Raw genomic sequence first — 11,420 nt, forward strand, 5'->3', positions numbered from 1 at the left:
AACTCACTTTGTAGACCAGGCTGGCCTCGAACTCAGAAATCCGCCTGCCTCTGCCTCCCAAGTGCTGGGATTAAAGGCGTGCGCCACCACGCCCGGCTGCATGAACACTTTTTAAGGCAAGTTCAGGGAGGACAGAAACCTCCCATGGAGCAGAAGGGCAAAAGCTCGCTTGATCTTGATTTTCAGTACAAGTCCAGATCATGAAATCAGGGCCTTTTTCCTCTGTCCAGAAGACTGGGGGTATATAGATTAGACAGACATTTTTAGCACACTACAAAGTATAGACTTAGAAGACAACTAAAGGAAATTTAAAACAATGAGCTTGTTACTATGATATCATTTTGAAGTGCTTTACCAAAACTAGATTAATAGCTTACCAGAACTTCATTGATTAATGTATTTAAAAAGCTGCTGAGTTTTTGAAGTCTTAATATAACAATAGCATAGAGGGAAAGAAATCTGAAACCGTTTTCATTCTTTTTATACCTTAAGTCACTTTCTTATCACAATTTAAGCTTTCACATCCTCAGACCTTTTTAACTTGCATATATACACAACTTCTTAGACCAAAAACTATTTTCTTAGATCCTTACAACCTAACCTTTTGTATCCTTAGACCTTACGTAACCTTTACATCTTTTTTTTTCTATCTATCCAATCATTCACCATAAGACACAGGTGGGTGACTACTGAGAGCAGTTATTGTAAAGCAAGTTTCTTTAAATAAAGGAATAGTGAAAGTTACTTTGATATCTGTTTGTGAGTTTATCTCTTTTCCGAGTCTGGTAATAAGGTAAATTGTGTCTAGCTCTAGTTGAAGCTCCAGTAAAGTGAGGCCTGAGGCCTGATTGTTGCACCTGAAGAGAACTGAGAAGGCAGCTGGGGCCTTCTTGGTTGCTGCCATTACACTGACAAAGGTGTCACTAGCCTACTCATCAATCCCATGAGACATATGAGAAGGATACATTTTATTTGAGCAAGCAGGAACTACAGGCCAAGCAGCTTTTGAATCTATTAAAAATGGCAGACTTACTGGCTAACCTGGACAGTCATCAACCTAGGTTCCTCTATGGTTACTAGGTGCAGAGGTCCCAGGACAGAGTTAGTCTTCAACCACCAGGACCAGAAAATCTGACAAACTTTGCTGTGGAGTAGGAACTTGGGGGTGGGGGATCCAGCCTGGCTTGTCTAGGCAAAGCAGTGCAGTCAACTCCCCAGTGTCCTGCATGCCCACAGTTTAAACCCAGCTCCTTTTTGCTGCCCCAAGAAAAGTGATGATGACATTGGTTAGGGTCAGTCATATACATTGTCCATTTTCTGCATGCCCAGAAGAGACCCCCTCAATGTGTCAGCACCATTCTAAGTCCATGTTCTAGTCTGGTGTGCAGTAACTACAAGGATAGAAACATTATGTAGGAACTAGAAGCATAATTGATTTACATTGAGGGATACTCTGCCAGGAGAAGTAAGTTGGGAAGTAGAAGTATGCAGATTGCCATCAGAAGGGTGCATGGAGAGGATGAGCAATGAGACTTGGGGTTGTCTAAAGGCTGTTCTCTCCTTCCCGTGCACCTTTGGCTGCCTGTAGCTAGAAGCCTCAGGCTGGAGACATTGAGAGTTCTGGAAAACCTGGCACTTCATAGTCTCTTTTTACTCAACTCCCAGGGTTAGGAAGTCCTGCCACTGACATTCCTGGGGTCACAGGTTTATGGGAGGGATTGGACTAATAAAACCTCCCCTCTTCTGTGGGGATGTTCTCTATCACGTTCTTCTGGACCGTAAACATTCGCGGCCTCCAGCCTCTCCTAATCTTATAGGTGAGGAAAACGGAGACTGCGAAAGTTTTAGTAATTCAGCTTATAAATAAATAAAAGTCAAGATTTTAACCTAGGCTGATTATGAAACTGCAGCCCCTAGCCAGTATGCTAATCATCCTGCCAGTGTGTGTGTGTGTGTGTGTGTGTGTGTGTGCCATATAGCAACACTGGATGTCTTCCTCGGTTGCTTGCTGTGTTATTTAAGAACAGGAATATTAGTCCGAGCCCTAGAAATCCCATGCCTGCCATCCTAGCCCTGAGATTACAGTTTTGTACCTCTGCACCCAGCTTTTATATGAGCTCTGGAGATCAAATCTGCAGCAAGTGCCATCTCCCCAGTCACTACCAGCTTACTTTTGGTGTTTTATTGTGTGTTTATCTTGTTTTATAAATCACGTTGAATATCTATGTTTGCAATGTCTTATCTTCTTGGAAGTCCAGGATGTGCCATCAACTCACAGCTTTGAGTGCTCACCTCCATTTTGCTTTTTTAGTGCGGGATTTGCAATAAACCGATGGGTGATCTCCTAGATCAGATCTTCATTCACCGTGACACCATCCACTGTGGGAAATGCTATGAGAAGCTCTTCTAGGTGAGTTCTGGAAGCTCATAGGAGAAGCATCCCAGAGCCACATTAAACTAAAGGAGCAAGACAAAAATTTGCCTTGGTTTGGACATGGGTTTTACTTCAGAACCCTGCTATGCTTCTCAGCCATCTAATTAGAGAATCTCAAGTCCGTGTCCTTTGCCCTATGCTTCTTTGAGATCTTAAGTAATGTATGAACCCCTCCCCACCCTCACCTCTACCCCCACGACCCTTTCAAAGTTGTTAAAAGTCATAGTATCTTCCTTTACAGAAATACCTCCCCCATCTAGAACCTCAGCTGAATCTGTTAGTTAACCCTGGCACACCTGGGCCTATTTTGTGACAAGGAAATAAATATGTAGAAAGGGAGTGGTTCTAAACAAACATGTAGGTGGTATATGGTAAAATCTTGACCTCATTTCAGCTCTCAAATTCTAGTACCAGTCTCTGCCATCTTCAAGCATTATTTGCATAGCTTTAGATTTAGGCTTAATAACCAAGATGTTGACTAAAAGCTCTCTCTGGGCCAGTAGCCAGTGGGATTATCCCAAGTGTCGGAACACAGCATATTTTCCCTCTCTGGCTACCTGAGGTTGACTTATCTCCAGGAAATGCTTTTTGTGTTGGGCTTGGGCTCACAATCACTGCAACAGTTACCCATCCCAAAGGACCCTGGCTGTAAGGGATTAGATACTTCAAGTCTCACCAGTACCTCTATTTCCTTTTTTGGTTCCTCCAGGCTGAACAGAAGCTGATGATCCCCAGCTGTATTTGGCTGTCCAGTTGACCCAAATTGTTGGCTCCTCGTCCCTTACATCCTCCATGGTTCCACTGTACTTCTGCCTACCTTGTGCGGAAGGAGCATACATCTAAGATTGTATCGTAGTGATGTTATGATTTTGTGTAGCCTTTTATACCTTAGGAATATCTCAGTTCCTTGCTTCCAGGATGAATGAGTCCACTTTGACTTCCCTGAGACATGTTTTCTAATGAGTGCAGATGACCTAGTATGTTAGACATGGGTACAAATCTAGGTATCAGCGTATGCAGACTTTCTGAGGCTTCTGAGGGGCCAAGCCAAAAAACTGTTGACGATCCCTGGTAGGGAAATTACAGGCATTAAATACTAAGGGTTGGCAATAGGCTAATGTTTAGCTTGTCTATTTACTTTGTGTGTGTGTGTGTGTATTTTTAAAATAGTTAATTTTTTATTGAATCACGTAAATTTAAATTACCTCCTCCCATTCTCCTTTGGTTTTTCCAGTAAGGTATGTCAGCACATGTTGGAAAGTTTACCCAGGTTTAAATTTGATAAGATACAATATTAGGAGGCTTCTACCAAAGGGATATCTGTGTCTGTTTGAATTTTGTTAGTTAGTTAAAATCTTTACCCTCAGTATTGCTGAACTTTTCTCCTCTGAGCAGTTTTTAATGTATGTAAATCAGGGTAAAGAAAACAGATAAGGTTTCTTGAGACTTCTGTTCCTACTGTGAAATATTTCCCTGAAGCGAGTGTTAGAAATGGCTTTGAAAAGTGTGAAATTCACCCCATCTCTGGGCTTCTTGGGTCCCTCCATGAAACACTACGGTAATTTAATTGCTCCCTTTCCCTCTCCTCCAGAGCCTTTCACCCAGAGACAAATTTGGCTTACGTAACTTCTCAAAGAAAAGCTTGCTATCCAGTGAAACGTGAAGTAGGCTCTCTGCCCTGATCATGCAGCATTTTGTGACCTGTTTTCTAGTCCCGAATCTGTTTCAAACTAACATCAACTTCTAGGTCCCCAGGTACTCAAAACACTACCAGTTGATGTCTGGCACAGCAGAGGCAGGTTCATCCCTGCAGTTTGCTAATATGCTGCTCTAAGTCAACCTCACTCTGCTGCCTTTGGGCTCAGCATTAAATTGGAAGCTCCTTGAAAGGAAAAATAGTCCTCGAGGCTTGGGAATGCAAAATTGAGGCTTCGTTGTTGGATTGACTTAGAAGCTAGCTCTTCACTCTCTGCAGACTTTGAATGGACTTGTTCTTCCTACTAGGTAACCAGAGAAGAACATTCTATTTATTTGACTATTTATCTGTTACCTGAACTCTGAAGGGAAGAAGTGCACTGTGCCACACCCCAATACTAATTATGAACTAGTCTTTCTCAAGTTCAGCTCTAGAATGGGACTTAGCAGATAGTGGGCAATAACATATGTGTAACATATGTGTGCCAAATGAACTAGTAAGAGAAAACTAAGTCACTCCCTTAATTATCTAGGCATTTTAGTGCAGGCCTCATAGACAAGACTAAGAGGCTCTAGATCTGATGGCTTCCCCACTTAAAGGTGTACTCTGCCATTTAAGGAATTTTAGAAATATGAAATATACTCAAAGACAGCTTGTAAGGTTAGTATTGATTTGAATCCAAAACAGCCCTTTTGTGTCTTAGACACAAAATTCTGCAGTTAACAAAGAGAGATGGTTTTGCATTGATTTTCTTCTGTTTAATTGCTTACTGTTTTTAATTATCCTTGCTTAATCCACATTAATGTACACAAATTATAATAAATGTTAAGATGTTACACATCAGTATTATAACTTCTTTTTTTAAAAAAATCTGTGTGTATGTGTGCTCTTAAGTATAATAACTTGGTAGTTATAGGCATATGCTTTACCAGATGCCATTCTTGCTACAAAACAAAACTGGACATGGTAGCTCATGCCTGTAATCCTAGCACTCAGGAGACGGGCCACTCTGAGTTGACAGGCCTGATCCCTGATATAATCTTGGAACACTGAAGGAGTGAATTGTTGTCTTCTTGTTTTGTTTTGCTTACTTAGAGTGAGCCTGTCTAAAAAAAAAACAAGATGATATATGGGGCCCAAGTCTGCTCCACCACAGGGCACGGCTGCTCAGGGAGCCGGGACATGGGAAGTTTGACTGTGCTTACCCCACACTGTCTCCGGGCAAGTGTTGGGCTGTAGGGAATCCCCAGGACACTACTCTGGGGTGGGAGAGCAAAGTCTGAGGCAGGGGACAGCTGGAGCTGGCTTGGGGTCCCCAAGCCTACAAAGAGGCTGGAGCCATGGGGTTCCCAGGCTCTTGGACACCCAGGTGCTGCTAGAAGTTGAGGAAGAGCTGAGAACAGAATCTGGGCCAGAAGGCTGGATCTAGTCTGGGGTCGGGGACCAGAGAGGGGTGGGAGGAGGGAGCTCCATCTAGTCCCACTGTGGTTGTCCTTGGCTCAATGGGCTGAGGCTTGGGCTTGGTGGTGATTGTGGCTAGGAGTGCAGAGAGGCCTTCTTCAGGAGATTAGACAGTGGCTCTGTAAACAAAGGCTTTCTCCATGGCTCCCCACCGCAGATCCCGTTGAATAGAGACACTCTGTGGTTCCAAATCATTTATTGCCATGGAAAGCGGATGAGTAAAACCATACCCCACTTCTCAGGGCAGGCCTGAGACTAAATACCTTTTGCAGGGAGGAGTGTCTGGGAAGGAAAGCTCATTGGCTAAGCCCTCCAGGCCTCTAGATACCTCATTAGAATGGCAGTCTCTGTCTTGAGCCTACACAACCACAGGTCATGTCCTTTTCCTCATTAACATGTGGAGGGCTTGGAGTATTGCCCTTATGTGACTGATGGCCAGAAATCTATGGGGGACTGTGGCTAGTGACAGGAGCCTGGTGCCTCGGAGCAGACAAAGCTCCTACCATCCCTTTATGGTCTCCAGGGCTTCTAGCCTTAGCTCAGCTAAGGACCAGGATACCTTTCACGGTCCCACAGTGATGTGTGGCTTTAGTATGAATTTATACACAGGCTATCTATCTCCTTGCCTCTTTTTAATGGTGTCAGACAGAGAGCTCTCTTACCCCAATGAGAAAATAGTGGTCAACAACCCCATTCCAGTAATAACCACTAAAGGAGTAGAAGAGGTGCATAATCTGGATTTTCAAGTTAAAGACAGGTTCCTAGGTAAAGTAACCTCAGAGCTCTAAACCTAAAGGAAAGGGGAGAATTGCCTACTCACTCATGTTTCCTGAGCACCTACTATGGATAATATTGGGCCATGAGAGCGTGGTACACGGATCTGTACAAATGAAGTTCTGCCTCCCTATACCTCCCTTCCATCTTCATTTGATTCAATCAGACCCACCAAATTTATAACACACTGGTTCACAAGCTATGTAGTAACACATATGACAGCCACATTCACCCAATAACACACACACACACATTTACATTCACAGGCATACAAATGGCTCACATCCAAGACACTTAACCCTCAGAGTCCAGCCTCATGCTCTGACACACTCATTCTCACATACAATGTCACTAACCTTCAGTGACAAACATTCACATCCAGAGATTTTCATACATGAGCACACACACTCCCTACATTCAAAAAGAAGCTCTTACACAGCGACTCCCATGCCTAGTCAGTCAGAAATGCACACTAACACATGTACATGTGAGTGCATACATGCATGAGTGCATGTAAACAGTCAAATATATCCCCACCAAAGGAAAGGAAGAACACTATGACATGGTGTCCGGAATGAGTCCTTCCTTCCTTCCACTCTTTCCTGTGACACCCATGTCTGCCAAGCACTGTCCTACCAGTGCTCAAACACCCTTCAGTGAAGACAGAAGCTGGCCCCTAACCAGTCAGGAGGTAGATTGAACAAGGTGGAGGGAAAAACACCATGGTCTGAGTTAGGCATGACATCTATAGGGGCATCTTTTCATACCTGTCAATATATCACATAGATGCCCTGTGCTCTCTACAAGTACAGTGCTGCACCAGGAATCCTGGGGCCTGCCTTATATACTGCATTCTCCCTTCAGCACATAGCTCCTTTATCCCTGTTCTTGCCAAGTGCCCTAGGAAGACAGATAGCTATTGTACCCCATATCCATTGGCTACCAGAAGCCTGGTTCCTTCCCACCCAGGAGACCATTATAGCCCCTCATGGTCTCTGACATGCATATATGCCAGTGTCAACCCAGCGACTACAGCTGCCCAACTCACTCACAGCAGAGGCAGAACATCGCCAGAAAGAACATAGCCAGAACATTCATGAAATTTATTCAACAAAAATTGTATTAAAACCATTAAAAACATAACAGAAACTTTGAGTGGTCACTAGAAGCCTTAGGCTCTGCCCACACAGGGCCTTCTGCTATCTCAAGAGATCACCCACTCCAGTGTAGCCCTGCCTTAGAGCATACACAGTCCAGGCACAGGGAATTGGTGGAACCATAGCATGCAACAGCCCACCAACCATAGAAAGTAAAATTATAAGTAATAACAGGAGAGGAATATCACACATAGTCCCAAGTTGAACTCATCAGCCTTGTCAACACCCATGGTTCCAGAACCAGGCTCAGGAACTCAGGTTAGAACACACACACACACACACCTGCAAGAGAACAAGCAGCAGGCAGCTGGCCTAGATGTACACCAGGAAAGCTGACAAGGAGTTCACAACACCAGGTGGGTGGGAGAGCAGCTAGTGTAGCCTAGGCTGGCACAGAAGCTCACAACACGTGCCAGGGTGTAGAAGTGGCTGACCAGGTAGGTAGTCAGGGCCTCCAGTTGCCCTCACTCACAGCTTTATACAGGAGCAGCTGATGGTGGGTAAGCACGAGATGGGGGAAGGGACTCACTGGAGAGCTGGGTCACTATGAGGTTAACAGATAAGGGGGCAGGGTTCCAGGGCAGGGGGTAGCCTGCCTCTGGACAGCAGTGGCAGGGGAAGGGAGAGAGGGGAAGGGGAAGAGGGNAAAGGGAAGAGGAAGGGGCATTTGTGTTGGGAGAGCCAGGCAGTTGGCAGAACCCTTGAGATGGCCTTTTCTGTGATGTCCACCTGTTTGGTTATGAGTGGCAGATGGAGGATGGCACCTCGGCAAAGCTGCCAGGCCACCCTCCAGGTCGGCAGGGTTTGGGGCCAGCCTTGGCAGCTGCCTGGCAGAGTTGTATTCACCTGGCTGTCCCTGCTTGCTCTCTGGAATTCTCCAGCAGCCCTGGACAAAAGAAAGCAAGACAAACTCTCCCCCCCTGCCCGCCCCCTGCCCACCCCCGCCCCACACACAGAGTCCTCTTCCTGCTGCTCCTGTTTGCTCACACAAAACCTGTCCTGCACACTCCCAGGCTCTCAGGCCAGCTGAGGGCATTAACCCTGTGGTGCCATGTGCCCCAGCCTGGGGCTCTTCTCAGGCACTAGTGTCCTGTCAGGGTGTCAAGAAGGAAACTGCCTTGTGTTGGCACTTGCCTCCCAGGTCCTTTGGGTCCAGAGACCTGCAGGTTTCACAGGGGTGGGGGGAGTTCANTCACGAAAGGACTCAAGGGTGCTGCCCTCATGGGGCTCCCCTAGAGCAGTGTAGACGATCCTGAAGACAGGCTGGATCCTGCGGCCTCCTCTCCTGGGTACTGTCTCCCTGCCTAGCCGTGCTTGTTCCCAGGCACTGGTGTCCTCTGCCCAAGACAACCCTGTGGCAGGCTCCTCCACACCCTGTGCTGCTTCAGTGTCAGTGGGCATTCTAAGCTCAGAACACCCATCCTTACCATCTTGTGACCCACTAGTATCCCAACTGGGGTCTGGATTACCCTGTAGTCTAGTTATCATATTAGCTCCCCATTTCAGTCTCTGACACTCCCCATGGACCTGCCATTTGCTAGTCACTGAGCTGTGTGGAACTTGTTCTTGCTTGTTGGAATCATTTCTAGCTAGTAAGAAGTTGGGTGCCTTACCCTGGCCCTGTTGCCCTTCTGCAACACTCATGTCCTCTGTCCTTTGTCCGGGCTGCCCCATGATTTTGTCAAGGTATCTCTGTTGCTTGCCACAGGAAGGAATTCCTGGCTGTCCTGAGCCTCTTATTTCCTTGGGGTTGGGGTGGCTCACTGCCCAAGCCCCTCTCTCGTTTCCCGACTCCTGTGCTCTAACAGAAGGCTTCTGCTCATCAGGTTCACTTTCAGCCCAGAACCCTGATTCCTTCCTCTGCCCCTCTTCCCCAGCACTCTGTCTCCAGAGCAGTCGCCTCCGTTTCACTGATGTGATCTCCTCTCCTGTGGTCTGGGTGCTGACCTCCCTAGAATACTCTGCCTGGGTGTCAACTTCATTTGCCGCCTCACATGTACTGCTTTCCCTTCCTACCTGATTCTGCTCCTCCACTACCACAGTGCTTTCCCACTCTTCCTCATCTCGAGTAAGTTTCATTAATTCCAGAAAAGTAGGTGGACACCCTTGCTGATCTAAGAGGGACAGCTTTCCCCGAAGGTCAGTGGTCATGGAGACCTGAGATAAGATATGCTTGAGACGAATTGAATCTGCACTGTGTGTTGACAATGGGCTCTGCTGCACTGCTTTTTGCAGCAGGGGCTCTAAACGTAGCAAGTAGTCTGATATCTTCTCTGCAGGTTTCTGAGAAGACTGAAGGAGCCTGAACTGTAAGACCTTATAGTCCTCGTTATTTCCAAAGATTTGCTTTAGGGATTTCAAGCACTGCTCCACAGTTAGGGAGTCATTGCTAGTCCACAGTGCCTGTGTGATTGACAGGGCAGAGCCACGCAAGCTCTCTATAAGGCACTGCTTCTTTTCCCTCTCAGACAGCTGCCGTAACTGCATCAGCTCAGTGACCTCCTCTAACCAGGTTTCAAAGCTTTCTTCTCCTGGGCCTGGAAAGGGACTGCCAGAAAATACTTTCAGCTTTTTGGAACATGTGCTATTATTACACAGAGACTTCAAGCCTTTTGGTTTGTCTTGGTCTAAATTCTTTAACTCCATTTTCTCTGTAGGAACAGTGCTAAACCCCAGGGCTTTGGCCACATCTACTATTCTCCGTCCTTCATCTCTTAGAAAGTACATCAACTTATTCATAAACTCATCATCTGGGCTACGAGGTTTGACAACCACTTCCCAGGCCCCACCCTCTGCTGGTATATGAGTAGGCATCACAGTATAATCAACAACTTCAGGCAGTTCAATTAAGACTGCCTTAGCTTCATCTTCCCTCCTGAACATCCTGCCTATCACCTTGTATGCACACAAGGGAGGTAAGCCTTCTTTCAGTGCATCCTTTATCTCAGCCTCAGTGTACTGCACAGGGATGCCCACAATGAGCACAGCCTTCTTGGGGTCCAGATCCATCCCCTTACACCAGTCATCTAATAGAGCCACGGCCATTGTTCCCTCCCTCTATCAGCAGACCTAACACTAGGACTCAAAGATTCTAAACCAACGCCATATAGAAAGGCAGTGATGTCCTGGTTTCCACAACCTGAAATGCAAATGAAGTTAAGATGTTACTTAATGATTCCCATCACCTTTCCTTTTCCCAGACATTTAGTCTTGTTCAATCACAGAAAGCTCCCCAAAGCTCACTGAACCCTGCTGACCTTTGGTTGCAGCAACCTTCTTGCAAGTCCAGGGACACTACTGTGTATTCTGCAAGTACCTGTGGGGAAAATGCCAATGTCAGGAGGCAAAGACCAATGCCAGTAGAGGAAAGAACAGGAGAGCACTCTGTCACCCACTCAGTGCTATATTGGATTTAGCCCATTCCTTGTTAGGTTCAAGATTGGCAGCATATAAACTCTCCTCCACCTGAAGAAATGCTCAACAGCTAAGAAAGAGGACTGGAACTCAGCAGATGTGATCACAGTGCTGAGTACAAAGAGCAAATGACAAGCTAAAGTATTGACATGGACACAAGAACAGTGTGAATCTAGATTTCTACCATACGTTACCACATAGGTTAAGGCCTTTTATGGACAACAGGTGATGCCATGGTTCTCCAACCAATGAAGCATCTTAGCAACAGGTATGGAGAGTAGGATAGGGCTGAGGAGCGAGTGCTGATAAATTAAGCATATGGGTTTACATAGTATGGAATCTGGAATCAGAGGCAAAAAAAAAAAAAAAAAAAAAAACCCCCAAAAAAAAAACAGACAACTCTCGTCCTAGGTATGGCCCTATCCTGCAGTCTGTGAATCTTGGCAGGAAACCCCTTCACCAGTCTTTTGCTACAGCTAGAGGC

At 45.9% G+C, this 11,420-nt stretch overlaps 2 protein-coding genes across 3 annotated transcripts in view; one reads left to right on the plus strand and one right to left on the minus strand.

Moving 5' to 3' along the window:
* The window catches only part of Znf185 (zinc finger protein 185 with LIM domain), a 42,884-nt gene extending 37,889 nt beyond the window's left edge, over positions 1-4,995 (plus strand). Inside the window, exons 18-19 of one of the 2 annotated variants that reach the window (XM_021153491.1) lie at positions 2,312-2,410; positions 3,144-4,995. In XM_021153491.1, the coding sequence (XP_021009150.1) occupies positions 2,312-2,410 (99 nt within the window). In that variant the 3' untranslated portion in view covers positions 3,144-4,995. The remainder of the gene's footprint in view (positions 1-2,311; positions 2,411-3,143) is intronic. The other variant, XM_021153489.1, reaches the window with a different exon arrangement.
* A 3,669-nt stretch (positions 4,996-8,664) lies between these two features.
* Positions 8,665-10,567, minus strand: Pnma5 (PNMA family member 5). The gene is given in 3 exon segments (XM_021152698.2): positions 8,665-9,171; positions 9,174-9,258; positions 9,260-10,567. Coding segments are annotated over 3 exon segments (1,854 nt in total). The 3' UTR covers positions 8,665-8,710.
* Positions 10,568-11,420: the final 853 nt, after the last annotated feature.

The sequence above is a fragment of the Mus caroli genome, chromosome X (genome assembly GCF_900094665.2).
Source record: "Mus caroli chromosome X, CAROLI_EIJ_v1.1, whole genome shotgun sequence".
Taxonomy (NCBI): Eukaryota; Metazoa; Chordata; class Mammalia; order Rodentia; family Muridae; genus Mus; species Mus caroli.